The sequence below is a fragment of the Podarcis raffonei genome, chromosome 3, assembly GCF_027172205.1.
Source record: "Podarcis raffonei isolate rPodRaf1 chromosome 3, rPodRaf1.pri, whole genome shotgun sequence".
NCBI lineage: Eukaryota > Metazoa > Chordata > Lepidosauria > Squamata > Lacertidae > Podarcis > Podarcis raffonei.
In genome coordinates this window covers 1,518,037-1,538,116 of record NC_070604.1, presented here as the reverse complement: position 1 = coordinate 1,538,116, position 20,080 = coordinate 1,518,037, and the positions used below count along the sequence as shown (strand labels likewise).

The window sequence follows — 20,080 nt, the reverse complement described above, 5'->3', positions numbered from 1 at the left end:
CAAGGTAAACCTTGCCGACCCCTGTCCTAGGCAGGTCCATTGAGCTCAGTATTGCACACTGAGTGGCAGCAATGGCTCCCCCAGCTTTCAGGCAGTGGGCCTCATCCCCACCTGGGGATGCCACTTGGGGTTGGGCCTGGGACCTTCTGCATTCCAAGCACATGCCCTGCTCCTGAGCTAAGGCCATTCCTTTCAGTTTTCAGAAAGATAAAGCTAGTGTAGATTTGTCCTGGTCTGGTGCATGTAATGTCTTTTGTTTTGTACCTGTGTGATTTGTGCTCATATTGTATTGTGATGGCCATTGGCTATAAACAATAAAAATGATTGATTGATTGATAGTGGCAAAACTGATTTCTCATGAACTGCTTTTTTTAAAAGATCTGAATGCCAAAGGGGTAATTCTTAGAACACTTGAAGGATTCCAGTTAAAATCCTGTGTGGATTTCAAACCATATAATGGGGAGCAGTCATATATAATATTTCAGAAGTTAAAAGGGTAAGTAAAAGCACATTGGTGCTTGGGGTTTTTCTTTTTTAATTTTTAAAATTAAAAACGCATTTATTCAAAGGTTGCACTGCCATAAAACCACAGAATGGTCACCTCATTTTCCAGAGACATTTACCGTATTTTTCGCTCTATAACACGCACCCGACCATAACACACACATAGTTTTTAGAGGAGGAAAACAAGAAAAAAAAATTCTGAATGAAACAGTGGATGTATCATTTTTGTGCTTCATGCTGCGGCCACAGACATGTGATTTGACGGTGAGTTTGGGGTAGCCCAATGCAAAGATCCTGAGGATCCATGTGGATCCGTGCTTTGTAACCACGTTTTTGCACCATTGCAGCCCCAGGCAACAGTGGGTGCGTGATTTTTTTGGTGCAGGCTGTAGCCATGGACATGCTATGTGATCTGATGGTGAATTTGGGGTGACCCAATGCAAAGATCCTGAGGATCCATGTGGATCCGTGCTTTGTAACCACGTTTTTGCACCATTGCAGCCCCAGGCAACAGTGGGTGCATGATTTTTTTGGTGCAGGCTGTAGCCATGGACATGCTATGTGATCTGATGGTGAATTTGGGGTGACCCAATGCAAAGATCCTGAGGATCCATGTGGATCCGTGCTTTATAACCATGTTTTTGCACCATTGCAGCCCTGTTTTTGCATCAGATCATTGCTATGTGATCTGATGGTGAATTTGGGGTGACTCAATGCAAAGATCCTGAGGATCCATGTGGATCCGTGATTGGAACCACGTTTTAAGTAGGGAGGGAAGGAAAAACATAGAAGCGACAAGGAGAGGGGTGTGCAGAGAAGCAGCTGGCTAAGAATGCAGGAGAGGGGTTTTACCGGAGGAAGGAAAGGAAGGCAAAAGTCCCCCCCCCCCACAAGCCAGCCAGCTCTCTCTCTCTCTCTCCCCCCCCAACCTGCATGTTGCCTTCGAGTCCCAGACGCACGGAGAGGAATTAGGACCCTCTGCTTGCCTGGAGGGGAGGGGTTTTCTCTGCTCTTTGTTCCGTTTGAGCAAACACAGTAAGGAAACAGAAGCGGGTGGGCAGTAAGACCCTGAGGCAGAATGCAGGAAAGCAGCAGCTTTCCTCCCTTCTCCGGACGTTTTGATATTTGCCTGATTTTTGCCTTCACTCGCGCTTGTCAGCTCCAGGGACCACACATTCGCTCAATAACACGCACAGACATTTCCCCTTACTTTTTAGGAGAAAAAATCTGCGTGTAATAGAGGGAAAAATACGGTAGGTAAGGGGCAGTGAATCACATTGTTCTAGTTTCTTCCAAAGCGATGGAAGCTTATGAAATCTTGGCTGTGAATCATTGCTCAAGTACTCTCTTGTTTGGACAATCTTGTAGAGATAGGCAACCTGTGAATTTCATTTTCTCTCAATTCATCTAACTTCAGCAGCGAGGTTGTTTGTTTGTTAAAGTCGCATGAAAATTTGTACACTTTTTGTATGTAACTTTGTCTAATAGAGGCACTTTTGCAAGCAGCCCCCCCCAGCCCCCGCTATAAAGCTGCTTGAATGATATTTTCACCCGTATTTGCTTTTTTGTGTGCTCTTCCCCCTCATATACAAAAGCATTTTCTGTCTGGTGAAGGGCATCACAAAATTTGGAGAAGTGCGAAATCTGAAAGGTAGCTGTGCTTTGGTTGGTGATGCTGGCTTGATCCCTGAGACGCTGCACCAGAACACAACAGAAAAGCCTCTTCCTGTACTTCCTTCCACCTTCCTGAACCTGGTTTGGTCCTCCCTCCTCTGCCTCTAGCCTTGTGTGGAATGAAGATTTCCAGCTGTATCATCACCTTTCTAGTTGTGCAGATAAGGTGAATGTGTTGGGGGTGGGGTGGATCTTGTGCGCTCACAGCCTCATGGAAAAAGAGAAATGGAGAGGAATGATAAAAGGCCAGAGGCAGAGGCAGAAGGAGGGCCAGAGAGTGAGTTTGCAGAGGACATAAGGAGGACTCTCCACCTCTTCAGAGACTTTGCTATGAAGGGGACGTGCGGATGGTGGGAGGAAGTGTGGTCCAGAGGAATAAGGAACATGGGAAGAGTCTGGCTGCTGGATCCGGCCAAACAGGGCTCCGCATGTCAGAGGCTATTGAGCCACTGCATCTGTATTGCAGGGGGTTGGTCTAGATGACCCTGGAACCCATGTCCTGCCCTACAATTCTATGATTCAACAAAACCAGATGACAGGAGCTGGCCTTGATACAGCCCATCACTATTTATTTTGTTTTCTTTTCTTTTAAAAACTGTATTTTACATGCAGTTTGGCCCTATGAATGCTGAATACAAAAAGAAGAGGGAACGGAAAGGCAAAGGAATAATTAAAATTAATTTAAAAGGTGTAGTCAAAAATAGTTACAAATTGTTATTGGTTTCCACATATAAAGAGTGTTGTCCAAAATGAAAAGCTGAAAGTTTATCCCTGTCAAGCACCTTTACTTTTCATTTGCGTTTTTCAGATGTTGGTCTAAAATTGGAGATGTAAAAGGAGGCCAGAACCTTTCTGTTGGTGCAGGATGTGACACCAAAGGCATCATATCTCATGAGATCTTACATGCTTTGGGACGTATCCATGAGCAGACACGGGCAGACCGAGATGATTATGTCGAGATCTGGTGGGATCACGTGCTTCCAGGTTGGTGTTCAGGCCCTTGAAATGAGTTGGGATGTGGACATTGCAGCTGCCTTGTTTCTCCTCCTGCGGATGCCAGGGGAAATGGGGGAAAGGACTTTAGAGAACAGATGGGTGATTGATCTCGCCTCTGGTGCTATGTATTATTCCTCTGCCTTATACGAAACATTCATTCAAGAGAATATGCATATGCATGCTCAGCAGTTAGAACAGGCATAGGCAAACTTGGCCCTCCCGATGTTTTTGGGACTACAACTCCCATCATCCCTGACCACTGGTCCTGTCAGCTAGGGGTCATGGGAGTTGTAGTCCCAAAACATCAGGAGGGCCTATGCCTGAGTTAGAACAATTGAAATGGTTTATTGTCAAGAAATTTGAAGCTACTGAAATGGCTTTACAATTGTCCATCTACCTAAGTGGTATTATTATTATTATTATTATTACCCAAGATGGGTTACAACAATGTAAAAATACAATATTAAATATTTTGTAAATGCCTTTAATTTCACATATCCCTAAATATACTGTAATATTCACACATTATATGCCCACAAAACCAGGCTTTCTACTAAGTGTAACTCAACAGACAATCCCAATTCTCTGATTATTATATATGTATGATGCACATGTTTTCAAGAACTAATTTGTTACTTTCAAGGTCAATTGTTTTTTTAAAGTTTAGTCATTAGCCATAACCAATTACCAAAAATTAAATTAAAAACAAAATTGAGTGGCCCTGGGATCTTCAGATGAAGAGTGGTATACAATTATTATTATTATTATTATTAGTAGTAGTAGTAGTAGTAGTAGTAGTAGTATTAGCAAGAAGAACAGTCTGACATTTGCAACACAATTAATCCCATTTAGCTTAATTAAAGTACATTCATGTCTTGGCTAGTGACAATTAAAAATGACAGCTTTTCATTATCCTGGAATCATTATTGAAAAGTAAGTGATCCATATTTTTAATTCCTGGCTATTGGCCACCATGGGAGTTGTAGCCCACAGCAGCTGGAGGGCACCATGTTGGCTGTCCCTGTTTCAAAATACTGTTTATTTACACCTCGCCTTTTTCCCTGTCAGGACTCAAGGTGGCTTACAGCTGAAAATAAGCAAATCAAGTAAATAAATAAAAATATTTAACTAACTGACCAACTGTGTCACAGATAGCTTGGTTCTGCCCCCCCCCCCCAAATCTTGACTTTGCCCATGCCTCTACCTGAAGAGACAGACATTTAAACCTGGTTTGTATTTGAGCAAGGTGTGTAAGGAAAGATACATTATAGATCAAAATGAAGGCTTGTTTTCTCCTGCTCTGGAGGGTAGGACCCAACAATGGCTTCCAGTGACAAGGAAGGAGATTCTGACTAAATATCAGAAAGAACTTTGCAAGCCCTTTGCTAGCACTTCCAGAAAGTAACTGTGTGGTGTTTATTCTGCATGCAGATCAAGAGTACAACTTTAAGAAAGCGGATGATGACGATATAACAGACTTTAATACTCCTTATGATTACGAGTCCATCATGCACTATGGTCCATCTTCATTTAGTAAAAATGAAAGCTTAAAAACAATTACTACGAAAATACCAGAATTTAATAACATTATTGGCCAGCGCTTGGATTTCAGCGCTTCTGACCTGGAAAGACTCAATCAAATGTACAACTGCAGTAAGTCATGATGAGAGAGTGAAGTTTGCAGAGTGAAACTGAATCCATTGCCTTTGAATAAAACTGATTAAATGGTTTTGTTAAATGGAAATGGGAAAGGCACTTCTCTTTAGTTTTTAAGTATTTCTTTCTGTATTTTTACTCTCCCCTCATTCCTGCCCCAGCGAGAACTGTCACCCTTTTGGACCAATGTGATTTTGAATCAGCTGATATATGTGGCCTGGTTGAGAAAACCAGGGGAGATACCAACTGGATTCGTAAGAAGAGTGGCCAAGACCATACCCTCTCTGGACGCTGCAAAGGTAAACTGGGGACAATCCCCTCCTTCTTTCATGGGACCAGTTCTTTGCTTCTTGATTTGATCACTGTGTTATCTCCTGTTGACTCAGTGGAAAGTCTGTCACAACTCTTGGCTTTGCCATTTTCCTGAGCTTCCAATCATCTTGGCCCAAAGTGAAGTGGAAGACATGCCAAATGAGTCTTTAATCCAGACAGCGGTTCCAGTAGTTACATTTTATACTTCTAAGAATAGTCTGAGACTAGTCAATTAAAGTGTGCAAAACTAACGTAAGGAGCATTTGCAACAGGAGCAATTGCTTCCAGTTCTGCACTTCTATGATCCTAGATTTGTTGTGTTCATCATTCAAGTGAAAGGGAATTGAACGAGCTTGCAGGGCAGCAGCTGAAGAAAAAGGGTTTTCTTGTGTGAGTTTCTTGTGGCTGATTAGCTGCTCTCCCTGTGCAAAGGTCAGAGGGGGCAGGGCTTCTGTTGAGGCAGGTGATTAGCTGTGGGAGGAGCTTATCAGAGCTTGCAGTTTGATCCATCTTTTAGATTTAAGGGAGCTAGTCTCAAACGTTTGTTGGGGGAGACCTAGGTTTTTTTGGGGGGGGAGTTATTTGTCCTGTCTTCACACTTTTTATGGGTGGAGGACCGCTGTAGCCACCCCCAACGACACGTTCTCAAGATGGAGGGTGAGGGAACAGCTGCAGTCGCCTGCGGTTCCTGCGCAATGTTTGCCATCTTGCCAAAGGTTGCAGGCAGCTTTACCTGCAGCAATTGCATGTTGATTGCTCTCTTAGAAGACAAAGTCCAGCAACTGGAGGAACGTGTAGCTACGCTCCAAAGAATTAGAGAGCTGGAGCTCTTCTTGGAAGCAACAGAGCACACCGTCTCCACCAAGGAGGAGACAGGGGACTCCCCTGAGAAGGAGGCTAGTTCACCAACACAGGAGCCAGATATATGGAGAAACGTGACTCAAAGAAGTAGGAGGCCCAGGGTTCGCTCTGATTGTTTAGAAATACACAATAGCTTTGAGGTCCTCTCCCCTAGCATGCAAGACGAAGAGCAGACTCCTTTTTTTTTTTCCAGGCCCACTGAGTTCTTTATTTATTTATTTATTTATTTATTTATTTATTTATTAAAAAATAATATTTTATTAAGTTTAACAATAGAAAAATGGGACAATAAGAACACACAAAAAAATATAAAACACAACAATACAAACTTTCACAATACATAAAATACAAACATTTAACAAGAAAACAAAAAAAACAATCAACACTCAAAAAGTAGAATAAGAAAAACACAAATCACTCTTTTCTAATTATTCATCTTCAATTAACTTATTTTCCTGACTTCCTCATGCCTCCCTTTTTTATATCCCTTTTTAACAATTAGTTCAGCAAATTCGTATCCTACTACTTTATCCTTATATATTTTACCTCCCAAGTTTCAAATTTTTATCTGTTATTACTAGAACCCCTTCATTTTAATTCAATGTCATCAGCATTCATACATTTTACAATACTTCTGTAAATAAGTTTTAAATTTCCTCCAATCTTCTTCCACCAACTCTTCTCCCTGGTCTCGGATTCTGCCAGTCATCTCAGCCATTTCCATAAAGTCGATTACTTGCATCTGCCATTCTTCCAAGGTGGGTAATTCTTGTGTCTTCCAATACTTTGCAATGAGTATTCTTGCTGCTGCTGTAGAGTACATAAAAAAAGTTCTATCCTTCTTTGGCACCAATTGGCCGACTATGCCCAGGAGAAAGGCCTCTGGTTTCTTCACGAAAGTATACTTAAATACCTTTTTCATTTCATTATAAATCATCTCCCAGAAAGCCTTAATCCTCGGGCACGTCCACCAAAGGTGAAAGAATGTACCTTCAATCTCCTTACATTTCCAACATTTATTATCGGGCAAATGGTGTATTTTTGCAATCTTGACTGGGGTCATGTACCACCTATACATCATTTTCATAATATTCTCTCTTAAGGCATTACATGCCGTAAATTTAATCCCAGTGGTCCACAACTGCTCCCAGTCGGCAAACAAAATATTATGACCAATATCTTGTGCCCATTTAATCATAGCAGATTTTACCGTTTCTTCCTCAGTACTCCATTTCAACAGCAAATTATACATTCTTGACAATATCTTAGAATTGGGTTCCAACAATTCTGTTTCCAGCTTTGATTTTTCCACCTGGAAACCAATTTTTTTATCTTGATTATAAACCTCTCTTATTTGAAAATAATGTAACCAGTCTCGCACTTTCCCTTTGAGCTTCTCATAACTCTGCAATTTCAGCTTGTCAACTTCCTGTTCCAAAATTTCACAATACTTTGGCCATTTTGCCTCCATATTAAGTTTTTTCATAGCTTTCGCTTCCATAGCTGATAACCACCTTGGGGTTTTGTTCTCCAAAAAGTCTTTATATCTTGTCCAGACATTAAATAATGCTTTCCTGACAATATGGTTTTTGAATGCTTTATGCGCTTTAACCTTGCCATACCACAAATATGCAGGCCACCCAAATACATTATCATAACCTTCAAGATCTAAGATGTCAGTGTTCTCAAGAAGTAGCCATTCCTTCAACCAGCAAAAAGCTGCTGATTCATAATAAAGTTTTAAGTCCGGCAGGGCAAACCCCCCTCTGTCTTTAGTATCAGTAAGTATCTTAAATTTTATTCTGGGCTTTTTGCCCTGCCAGACAAATCTAGAGATATCTCTTTGCCACCTCGTGAAACAATCCATCTTGTCAATGATTTGTAATGATTGGAACAAAAACAACATTCTCGGCAATACATTCATCTTAATAACAGCAATCCGACCCAGCAAGGAAAGCTTCAAATTCGACCAAATCTCTAAATCCTTCTTCACTTCTGACCAGCATTTCTTATAATTATCTTTAAATAAATTTGCATTTTTAGCAGTCATATTCACCCCAAGTATTTTACCTTTTTTACTAATGTCAGATCTGTCTCTTTCTGAAACCTCTCTCTCTCCATTGGTGTCAAGTTTTTCTCCAAAACCTTAGTTTTTAACTTGTTTAACTTAAAACCTGCCACATGACCAAACTCCTGGATTAATTCTAAAGCCCTTTTGGTACTAGGTACTGGCTCTTGTAATGTCAATACAAGATCATCTGCAAAGGCTTTAAGTTTATATTGTTTTGCTCCGACCTGGACACCATGAATCAGCTGGTCCCTTCTTATCATATTTAGCAAAACCTCCAGAACCGAAATAAAGAGCAGTGGGGAAATTGGGCAGCCTTGTCGTGTCCCTTTCTCAATTTTAAATTCTTCTGTCACTATGTTATTAACTATAAGTTTAGCCTTTTGTTCAGAGTAAATCGCACCTATACCATTTTCAAAATTTTGTCCAACCCCCATGCCCTGCAGATTTCTCTTCATAAAAACCCAAGAAATATTGTCAAAGGCTTTCTCCGCGTCTACGAATATCAAAACCGCTTTTGTATTAATATTCACTTGTAACTTTTCCAAGATGTTAATTACATTTCTCATATTATCTGACAAGTGTCTACCAGGGAGAAAGCCAGCCTGGTCTTTATGTATCATTTCTGCTAAAACTTTTTAAAGTCTTTTAGCCAAAATATCAGCAAAAATTTTGTAATCCACATTAAGCAGGGATATGGGACGATAGTTCTTGAGTTGTGTCTTCTCAGACTCAGTTTTAGGTATAAGTGTGATGAAGGCTTCTTTCCACGACTCCGGCGCCTTTTTCCCCTCCATGATTTCGTTGCAAACCTCCTTTAGTGGTTGAATCAAATAGTCCTTCAAAGTTCTGTAATATTTGGAGGTTAGTCCATCGGGCCCTGGAGATTTTCCCAGTTGCATAGTCTGTATGGCACCTTCAACCTCTTGTTCTGATATTTTAGAATTCAACAAGAATTTATTTTCTTGAGAAATTTTTTGTAATCCATTGGTTTTCAGAAATTGATCAATTTTAGACTCTGTCTGTGGCCCTTGTGTGTAAAGTTGTTTGAAGTATCTCTGGAAGCAGTTTCTGATCTCCTGTGGGTTTTGTATGTTCTTTCCATTCACTTCAAGGTTAGTCACAGTATTTAACTTATGTCTTTTCTTCAATTGCCATGCTAGCAATTTCCCACATTTGTTAGCAGATTCAAAAGTCTTTTGTCTCATCTGTTTAATTTTCCATTCTATCTCCTGATTTGTCATTTTCATATATTGTACTTGGTAAAATTTGATCTCTCTCAAGATTTCCTGCGACTTTGGTTTAACTCTGAGCTTCTTCTCTCCTTCTTTTATTTTTTCCAAGATCTTTCCCTTTTTCTCTTCTTGAGATCTCTTTTTTATTGCATTCTGCTGAATCAAAAATCCTCTCATCACAGCTTTACTTGCATCCCAGATTACCCTTTTTTCCACTGATGTCTTCAAATTTATCTCAAAATAGTCTTTCACCATTTTTTGGGCCTTCCTAGTAATTTCTGGATCTCTAAACAAGGTGTCACTCATCCTCCATCTAAAGGAGCCAGTCATTGTTAATTTCATTTCCAGTTTCACAGGGTTATGGTCAGAGCAAGTTTTGGGGCAGATTTCCACCTTTCGAATCTTTGGAGCCATTCCTCTGGTTATCCAGATTTGGTCAATTCTTGTCCAGGTCTTTTTGGCTTCAGAAAAGAAAGTCCCTTCTTTACTTAGGGGGTTCTTAGTTCTCCAAGTATCAATTAGATCCATATTGTCTGTCATTTCAAAAAAAGATTTCGGTAGTCTTCCATCTTTTGTTATTATTTGTCTGTCTGACTTGTCCATATTTGTCGATACCACTCCATTCATATCTCCAAGCATTATAATGTTATAATCCATAAAGTCCAACAACGTCTCATGCAATTTCTTAAAGAATTCTGATTTCCCCTCATTTGGTGCATAAACACCTACTATCAAAAATTTCTCTCCTTGGGCCTGTATTTCAATTACCACAAATCTTCCTTGTTCATCTTTAAGGACAAATTTTGGGGATAAACTTTCTTTCGCATAAATCACCACTCCTCTCTTCTTAACTTTATCTGATGAGATAAATTCTTGGCCCAATCTTTTGTTGATCAATACTTTCCTATGTGTTCTAATCACGTGGGTTTCTTGCAGGCAAATCAAGTCCAAATTTTCTTTTTTCAACAAATGAAAGATTGTTTTCCTCTTGTCAGGGGAATTCAGGCCCCGGATGTTCCAACTTAGTGCTTGCAGAGACATTGTGTTATTATTCTGCAGTCCCTCCAACTGCTCCCGTCAGTTGTTCTTGATCAGTGGGTGGTAATGCTTTCTCTGTTTTTTCCACGCCTGATGTTAGGTTCCCTATGTCCAGGTCTCCTGGTCTTGATATCTTCAGCTCTTTTTCCATCTCTTTCTGTAGGTCTTCCTCGTGATGGTTCACAAATCTCACTTTGTCCTCCTCTGATCTTATCTTCACTTTTTTTCCCTTTATAATTGAAGGTCAAACCCTGAGGGAACTCCCACCTGAAAATGATACTGTTTCTTCTTAACAGTTGGACTAGGTCACCGTAGTTACCTCTCAAATCCAGTAAATACTTTGGAATGTCTTTGAAGATTTCAATTCTCAAATCTTGTATCTCCAAGGGATTCTTATAATGAAGGCTCAATAGTTTGTCTCTCTCCTCCTTGGATCTAAGTGAAATCAAGCAATTTCTCACTTTGTTCTTTCTTCCCCCTTTGCCAATTCTGAAGGCGAAGAGCAGACTCCATTTGAGGATCTCTCCCTCATTACAGTCAATCAGGTATATGAAGACGAGCAGCAAAGTCAGTCCTCAGGGAATGTGCAGGCGACCTTGGAACGGATAGCTCACGGAAGAACCCCGACCAGACCTAAGAGGAGGCGTGTAGTGGTGATAGGGGATTCCCTACTGAGGGGAACAGAAGCAGTGATCTGTGGGCCTGACAAGATGTCTCAGGAAGTGTGCTGTCTCCCCGGGGCTAAGATCCAAGATGTAACTGAACGACTGCAAGGAATCATAAAACCCACTGACAAATACCCCTTCCTCTTGGTTCATGTGGGAACCAATGACACTGCAAGCAATAGCCTCCAGAAGATCAAAAGAGACTACGAGGCTCTGGGCAGGAAATTGAAGCAATTAAATGCTCAAATTGTCATCTCATCTGTCCTCCCAGTTGAACGACGTGGCCCAGGGAGAGAGGGAAAAATAGTGGAAGTGAACAGCTGGCTTCGCAAATGGTGTAAACAGGAACGGTTTGGATTCTTAGATCACGGACTGCAGTTTCTTGAAGATGGGCTGCACCTCACAATGGTTGGGAGGAATGTTTTTGCCAAAAATCTCAGAAACTTCATCAGGAGGGCTTTAAACTGACTAATGTGGGGGAGGGAGACAGTGCTCCTGAAGGTAGGAGTCTATCAATTGATGAAGATGATCATCCAAATGTCATAGACCGAATGGAGCAAACAGCACGCAGACCTAGTTGTGGGAGGAAAAAATCCTTAAATAAGAGACACGGGGGAATGATTAATGGACTTCAATGTCTATACACTAATGCGCAAAGCATGGGAAATAAACAAGATGAGCTTGAGCTCTTGGTACAGCAAACTAAATATGACATAATAGGCATCACTGAAACCTGGTGGGATAAGTCCCACGATTGGAATGTAATAATGGAGGGATACAATCTATTTCAGAGAAACAGACCAGACAAGAAAGGAGGAGGAGTGGCATTATATGTCAGGGATGTGTATACCTGTGAAGAGATCCAAGATTTAGAACCTCAAAGCCAAAGTGAGAGCATTTGGGTCAAAATTAAGGGAGAGAAGAATAACAGTGACCTCATTGTGGGAGTTTACTGTAGATCCCCAAGCCAAACGGAGGACATAGATGATGCCTTCCTGGAACAGATGGCCAAGCATGCAAAAGGAAGGGAGATAGTAGTAATGGGGGGCTTCAATTACCCGGATATTTGTTGGATGTCAAACTCAGCCAAGAGCATAAGGTCAAACAGATTCCTCACTGGCCTTGCAGACAACTTCATTGTCCAGAAAGTGGGAGAAGCAACAAGAGGAACAGCCATTTTAGATCTGGTCCTAACCAATGTTGATGACCTGGTTAGTGGGGTAGAAGTGGAAGGATCATTAGGCGCGAGTGATCATGCTCTTCTGAAGTTTACTATACAGCGGAAAGGAGCAGCCAAGCATACTAGGACTCAATTTCTTGACTTTAAGAAAGCCGACTTCATAAAACTTAGGGAAGTGCTGGGTGAGATCCCATGGACAGTAATACTAAAAGGAAAGGGAGTTCATGATGGCTGGGAGTTTGTTAAGAGGGAAATAGTAAAAGCACAACTTCAGGCAATACCAATGAGACGGAAACATGGAAGGTGCCTAAAGAAGCCAGGGTGGCTATCTAAAGAACTTTTAACTGAGTTAAGATTAATAAAGGATGTATACAAAAAATGGAAAAGGGGGGAAACCACCAAAGAGGAATTCAAACAAATAGCCAGCACGTGTAGACACAAAGTCAGAAAAGCTAAAGCACAGAATGAACTCAGGCTTGCTAGAGAGGTTAAAAGCAACAAAAAAGGCTTTTATGGGTATGTTCGTGGCAAAAGGAAGAACAAAGAAACAGTGGGGTCACTCAGAGGTGAAGATGGTGAAATGCAAACAGGGGACACAGAAAGGGCTGAACTCCTCAATGCCTTCTTTGCCTCAGTCTTCTCCGATAAAGAAAACAATGCCCGACCTGAAGAATTTGGAGCAAATGATTCAGCAGAGGAAACACAGCCCAGAATAATTAAGGAGATAGTACAAGAATACTTGGCTAGTCTAGATGTATTCAAGTCTCCAGGGCCAGATGAACTGCATCCAAGAGTATTAAAAGAACTGGCAGATGTGATCTCAGAACCACTGGCAGTCATCTTTGAGAATTCCTGGAGAACAGGCGAAGTCCCGGCAGACTGGAGGAGGGCAAATGTTGTCCCTATTTTCAAAAAGGGGAAAAGAGAGGACCCAAATAATTACCGCCCAGTCAGTCTGACATCAATACCAGGGAAGATTCTGGAGCAGATCATTAAGCAAGCAGTCTGTGAGCACCTAGAAAGGAATGCTGTGATCACCAATAGTCAGCATGGATTTCTGAAAAATAAGTCATGTCAGACTAACCTGATCTCGTTTTTTGACAGAATTACAAGCCTGGTAGATGAAGGGAACGCAGTGGATGTAGCCTACCTTGATTTCAGCAAGGCATTTGACAAGGTGCCCCATGATATTCTTGTAAAGAAGCTGGTAAAATGCGGTCTTGACTATGCTAGCACTCAGTGGATTTGTAACTGGCTGACTGACCGAACCCAAAGGGTGCTCATCAATGGTTCCTCTTCATCCTGGAGAAGAGTGACTAGTGGAGTGCCACAGGGTTCTGTCTTGGGCCCGGTCTTATTCAACATCTTTATCAACGACTTGGATGATGGACTCAAGGGCATCCTGATCAAATTTGCAGATGACACCAACCAACCAAAATGGTCAAAGGCCTGGAAACGATGCCTTATGAGGAACGGCTAAGGGAGCTGGGCATGTTTAGCCTGGAGAAGAGGAGGTTAAGGGGTGATATGATAGCCATGTTCAAATATATAAAAGGATGTCACATAGAGGAGGGAGAAAGGTTGTTTTCTGCTGCTCCAGAGAAGCGGACACAGAGCAATGGTTCCAAACTACAAGAAAAAAGATTCCACCTAAACATTAGGAAGAACTTCCTGACAGTAAGAGCTGTTCGACAGTGGAATTTGCTGCCAAGGAGTGTGGTGGAGTCTCCTTCTTTGGAGGTCTTTAAGCAGAGGCTTGACAACCATATGTCAGGAGTGCTCTGATGGTGTTTCCTGCTTGGCAGGGGGTTGGACTCGATGGCCCTTGTGGTCTCTTCCAACTCTATGATTCTATGATTCTACGAGGCCACTTAAGGAGCTGGACTCTGGCAGCTTTAATGCAATGAAGTTTTTGTGGTGTTGGAGAAGGACCACATTTGTGTCAGCAGCAGAGTGTCCTGTTCAACCCCCAAGTGAAAGAATTGGACTCCTTGATGCCAGATTTGCATCAATTTATTGTTTTGCATAGAATCTGTGTGCAAAAGAATAAAAGGACAGAAACCTGACTCCACAAAAGAGACGCCAGGGAGAGAACCGTCTTGCGGGAGGACTCCATTCTGGGTGACCCCAGTGCTGCACCAGATGATACTGGAGAAGGGAAAACGGGGAAGCATCTGCCTCCTCCATTTGATAGAATTCAATGAACTTCAGATCTGTGGGGCTACCTTCGCTTCTGGAGCCTAGCCAGTGGCTTAAGCCCTGCCAGTGGTGAGGTGGGGGGTGGGGCTTTACTCACCTGTCTCCCAGTTCGCCCCCTCACATTGCAGCCAGTAGGTCAGAATTCACCACATCAGCTTGAGGGTTGGCATAGTTGAGGAACCATTTAGCAGGAGTGGCAGGGGGATGAGGATTCTGTAGATCCTCTACTATTCCTCAACACACACAAACACCCCCCCCGACCTGACCTGTTTGGTTCCCTCTGCAAGTGGGACCAGGGCCAAGTCACTGCCTCTCTGCCAGCAAAGCAGCCCTTTTGTCACATCAAACAGCCCTTGGCAGGCTTTAGGCCTGCAGCCTTCATTGCATACAATTTAAGAAGAAGGAAAAAACACATAACTTGCCAATATTCATTCCATTCCGTTTGATAACTGAAGTGACTGAGGGTATTGGAAGCCTTCGCTTGGTAAGAAGAATCTAACAGAGACCCTTAGCCCCTCGAAGAGCCATAGTACCCAGGACTCTTAGGAAAGCCAATGACTGCTCAGCCATTTTAATACCATGAAGCAGATATACCCCTAAGTGCTCAGTTTTTTCAAATTTTTGGAACCCAGCGAAAATAAAATTCTCAGTATTTGTAAGTTATAAAAAATTACAGACATTGTGATTCAGGTTGTACGTAGTTCATTGGGTAGAGCATGAGACTCTTAATCTCGGAGTCGCTGGTTCAAGCCCCACGCTGGGCAAATGATTCCTGTTGGACTAGATGATCCTTGTGGTCCCTTCCAGTTCTATTATTCTGTGGTTCTAAGAGGTAGCATATGCATAATAATGCTTGATATGCCTTCAGTAGCGCTAGCTTCTTCTCCACAGATGCCGGCTATTTCATGTACTTTAACACCAGTTTTGGGAAGAGAGGCGAAACAGCGATTTTAGAATCCCGCATTCTGTACCCAAAGAGGAGAAACCAGTGTCTCCAGTTCTTCTTCAAAATGACAGGAAGCCTCTGGGACAGGCTTTTCATCCAGGTGGTCAAGGATGACGGCACCGGAGAAGTCCGCAGGCTGGTTAAAGCCAAAACATTTCAAGGTAATGTTGAAAACCAGTAAAAGATTTTTGGAGTGTTCTAAGCATACAGTGATACCTTGGGTTAAGAACTTAATTCATTCCAGAGGTCCGTTCTTAACCTGAAACGGTTCATAACCTGAGGCGTGCTAATGGGGCCTCCTGCTGCCACTGCGCCACTGGCATGCGATTTCCATTCTTATCCTGGGGCAAAGTTCTTAACCTGGAGCAACCACTTCCTGGTTAGCGGAGTTTGTAACCCAAAGCGTCTATAACCTGAAGCGTCTGTAACCCGAGGCACCAGTGTACCTTGTTTTAAGACCACAGCAAGATGTTATATCATTTTGGCAGTGACTGCAATGGCCAAGGACTTTGGTGGTCATATATTTGGAGCAGATTCTCACGAATAACTCCTGCACAGGAAAAAGATGTAGGGAATATGAGCGACATCCTTTATGAAGACTGTGCAAGTGTCTGTTTCACCAGATTTTCCAGGGTTCTAAAATGCACAGAACCCTGCATCAGATAGCCACCTTCCATTTGGCCACAGAGGCAAGCTGCTTCTTCCTGCTGTCCCCTCATCAGTTTACTGCCTCTGTTAGTGGCACATGTGTGAATTATTCTAGGTTAATACAGCATTACTAAGAGCTGGAGTCAAGCAGCGATGGGTTCCAGGAAATAAGTTATGCTTTTACAATTAATGGCAATTTTGCTATCAGCAGATACAGCAGGTTTTAGGGATAAATGATTCAGATAATTTATGGGTCATTCCACTTCTGCATATTTTGGGGGGCTGGAGTCTCTTTTGTCCAATTTCAGCAATAATGTGCAGGTGTTTAGTTTTTGTTTTTTTATAAGAAGAATTCCACATAAAACTCTGATATGAGCGCCAACATGGTCATCTTTCTCATATGCCAACACAGAAGTCACAGTGTCTGTCTTTACTTCCCATAGGAGACAGCGACCATAACTGGAAAATTGCCCATGTGACTCTGAAAAATAAAAAAAAATTCAGGTATCTCTTCCATGGCCTAAAAGGCAATCCTGATGACTCATCTGGAGGAATTTTCATTGATGACATCACCCTGAGTGAAACGCGGTGCCCCAGTGCTGTCTGGCTTATTCGCAACTTCTCTCATCTTCTTAGAACTGCCCCCGAAGACTATGCCATGCTCAGTCCCCGGTTTTATAGCTCTGAAGGCTATGGTTTTGGCATAACGTTGTATCCCAGAGGCCAGAGTGATTCTGCTTCGGCAAACTACACAAGGATTTCTTTTCACCTGGCTAGTGGAGAAAACGATGGTGTCCTCGAGTGGCCAGCTCTGAACAGGCAGGTGACCATCAAGGTGCTAGACCAGCATACCAATATCAAGGAAAGGAGGTCCATCGAGAGGAGTTTCACAACAGATGAATCACAGGTTCTGCCAGGTAGGTAGCTTCTGCCTGATAAGGCAAGAGGGGAGTGAGTGATTCAATGTTTTTGCCTCCCTGAGATGCTGGAATACAAAATGCCGGAGCTTTTGCTCAAGATTACAAGCAAATGTCACAGAAGATGCTGAGAGTAAAATTCTTTATTTGTGTGCTGTTAATTCAGCAAAGGACGAATTTGCTCTTTAACAATCCAGGGAGACAGGGAATGAAGCATAAACTGTGATTTTAAAAAAAACCCGTCACAGAAACAAGTTTGTAACGGGAACAAATCTTTGGTGTAAAATGCTTCCTTTAAGGCACATTGATACCTTCAGGTAATAGTAATACTATGACATTTGAAGGACATAAAGCAACTGAAAGCAATATAGCAAATCAAAGGAGGGAGCTGCTGCTGCTCCTCCCTCTTGTCCCTCTTGACATGCTCTGAGGGGGCAGTTGGAAAAGTGGCAAAAGCAGCAAGGAGGAAGCCATTAGGGGCTAGCGGGGGCTGAGATTCTGCTCTTGGTGCCAGAGCTTCCCTCTGCAATGCCTCACTCATTCTTTCATCTGATTCATCTCCTGCAGCTTTCCCACCAAATTTGTTCTCAAGGCAGCATGCTAAAGTTAAAACCAACACAACGGCTTAACAAAGGAAGGGTATTTTTTTCTCCCAGCTAGAAAACTCTATCTGGAATTCAACATAGTGCTAAGTGGCGTATGATAAGGTTGCCAGACGTCCCCGTTTCCCAGGCACAGTCCCTGGATTTACAAATCAGTCCCCTGACAAAATCCATCTATTTAGCAGGAAGTTGAAAAGTGTCCCCGGATTTATTGAAAAAAATCTGGTACCCTTAGGGTATGAGCCTGCGAAGATGGGAATGCAGGACAGCTCTGCTTTGAAAAACTCTTAGTGGTTGTCATGTGTTTCCTTTTGAAAGTGAGCTGGCTTCTGGTGTCACAGGGAAGGCACTCAAACGGAAGGCCCGCCAAATTTCTGGTGTCCTGGGCACTCATGGCAAGGCCTCAAGTATCCAGGACCCAGATTACTTTTGGGCTTTACGTGTCAAAGCCAGCACTTCCAAGTCAGCCTAGAATCTAAGTTGCAATCCTTGCAGCTCCTCACAGAGTGGATCACATGGTCTCTCAGACTGTCAGCTGTCGGGCTGATGCCTCCTGGACCGACTGAAGTTTCTGAATGCTCTTCAAGGCCTGCGCAGGCAGCATTGCAGTAGTCCAAAGTAGGGTATGTGCACATTGGCAGCTTAAAAGGCAGAGGTTGCTCTCCCCCCCCCCCCGCTTTCCAAGTCGCATTTGATAGGAAGCCTCCGAGGGAGGGAGCAAGACGGGAAGCCTGGGGAGGGAAAAGTCCCTGGCTCTGGTGCTCCTGGATACAATCATCACGACTATAGTCAGTAATAGGATTGCCGACTTAATTTAGAATTTGTGTGCAGAGAGCAAACAGTGTTACTGCGTAATTTGTACTATTTTGTAGAAAAAAATGATTCTTCCCGATGGGGAAAGCCTTCTCTTCTGGGGAAATTTGATACTTCATGCAAATGCAGCCGGAGCATAGATCGAGGATGGAGCAAATTTGTGTCCCATGCACACCTAAGAGGAAGGAGTTATCTGAAAAATGATGATCTTATTATCTTTGCAGAGTTTGACGGTATGGAAAAAGATTCTATTAGAAGATGGAAAGCAGAGTCTTTTCAGTTTTGACTTATTAAAAACAAAGAACAGAAAGTTATTTTTTCTTAAGTAAGGAAAAGGAAATAATAGTAAAGTATTATTGGGGCTCCATTTGAGCTAAGATTCTACAAAACCTAGCATTCAGTTCCTGGGATTTACTCTGAAGAGTAATAGTAAAAAAGTGTTAGTGAACAAGTACATAATGTTTTTCATTCATCACTGAGTAGCCACACATCTGGAATTAGCAGAAAGAACCTCCAGGGAATAATAATAATAATAATAATAATAATAATAATAATAATAATAATAATAATAATAATAATTTATTTTTTATACCCTGCCCATCTGGCTGAGTTTCCCCAGCCATTCTGAGCGGCTCCCGATCGAGTGTTAAAAACAATACAGCATTAAATATTAAAAACTTCCCTAAACAGGGCTGCCTTCAGATGTCTTCTAAAAGTCAGATAGTTGCTTATTTTCTTGGCATCTGCTGGGAGGGCGTTCCACAGGGCAGGCACCACCACCGAGAAGGCCCTCTGCCTGGTTCCCTGTAACCTCACTTCTCGCAATGAGGGGTAACGCCATACAAGCCTCATTTTTAGAAATTAAGCAATGTGCACTACTGTTCTCATTTATATAGATAGATTTTTATCCAATAGAGTGTGTATTATATATAACAAATGACTCCAGCTTCTCAATATGTTTGGGTTTCTCTCCACCCACCCTCCGCAACCGAGGACTAGGATTCTTACAAACAGCCACCTAGTATTTTATGAGAAAATTACAATTGTGTATAAAGGTTATTTACTTCTTTTTAGTGCAACATTTGACAAAGACATTTAGTTTTAGTCTGCATTGCCCAGCCTAGTTACAATTTTCATTTCATTTCATTTCATTTTAACCTACTGTAACCTATGCATTCTGGGTTTTTGCTGCTGCTTTAAATAAAATTAAATAAATTAGTAGGTGTAAGTTTTCATTTCAATTTTGGTTGAAAAATATGTGCCACATTTGTTTGGACCAGTCCTTTCTCTCTTTCTGAGTAAGATTTAACACATCTCAAGAAGACGGAACACGTTTTCCCAGAAAAACGGCCTGTGGAACAGAATGACTCCCTGGAACGGAAAAAAAGATCAGCCTCTCTGGAAGACTGGCAGTCCTACCTGAGAGAACAGTGTGACCCAAATCCGTGCCAAAATGATGGCATTTGTGAAAAACTAAAAGGAAAAACAAGCTGCAGGTATCCTATGCTTTCATGGCATTTTTTTTTCTTTCTCATTTATGTGCCACATGATTAGATCACAACAACAACAACAACTTCAAAGGTAGACTCCACCATGGGAGCAGGGCCAGGGTGGGAGAGTGCTAGAGTCCTGTCTACTCAAGTTGCATTCCAATCTGTTACCTCCAAGGATGTGGAGAGGCTGCTTGGATGAGTGAAACCGACCACCTGTCTCCTTGTTCCTTGCCCTTGCCTTATAAAAGCTAGCTGTGAAAGGCTGGGCGATGG

The 20,080-nt window shown here is 42.1% G+C and overlaps 2 protein-coding genes across 4 annotated transcripts in view; both read left to right on the top strand.

The window, feature by feature from the left end:
- Positions 1–13,610, top strand: part of ANKRD66 (ankyrin repeat domain 66) — a 35,609-nt gene extending 21,999 nt beyond the window's left edge. The window contains exon 5 of the mRNA XM_053380303.1: positions 13,294–13,610. Coding sequence (XP_053236278.1) covers positions 13,294–13,314 — 21 coding nt within the window. The 3' untranslated portion in view covers positions 13,315–13,610. The remainder of the gene's footprint in view (positions 1–13,293) is intronic.
- MEP1A (meprin A subunit alpha) overlaps positions 1–20,080 on the top strand; it is a 32,476-nt gene that overhangs the window by 5,677 nt on the left and 6,719 nt on the right. For 2 of the 3 annotated variants that reach the window (XM_053380283.1, XM_053380284.1), the window contains exons 6-13: positions 379–496; positions 2,987–3,162; positions 4,606–4,827; positions 4,992–5,129; positions 15,280–15,495; positions 16,426–16,899; positions 18,374–18,547; positions 19,618–19,810. In XM_053380283.1, the coding sequence (XP_053236258.1) occupies positions 379–496; positions 2,987–3,162; positions 4,606–4,827; positions 4,992–5,129; positions 15,280–15,495; positions 16,426–16,899; positions 18,374–18,547; positions 19,618–19,810 (1,711 nt within the window). The remainder of the gene's footprint in view (positions 1–378; positions 497–2,986; positions 3,163–4,605; positions 4,828–4,991; positions 5,130–15,279; positions 15,496–16,425; positions 16,900–18,373; positions 18,548–19,617; positions 19,811–20,080) is intronic. The other variant, XM_053380286.1, reaches the window with a different exon arrangement.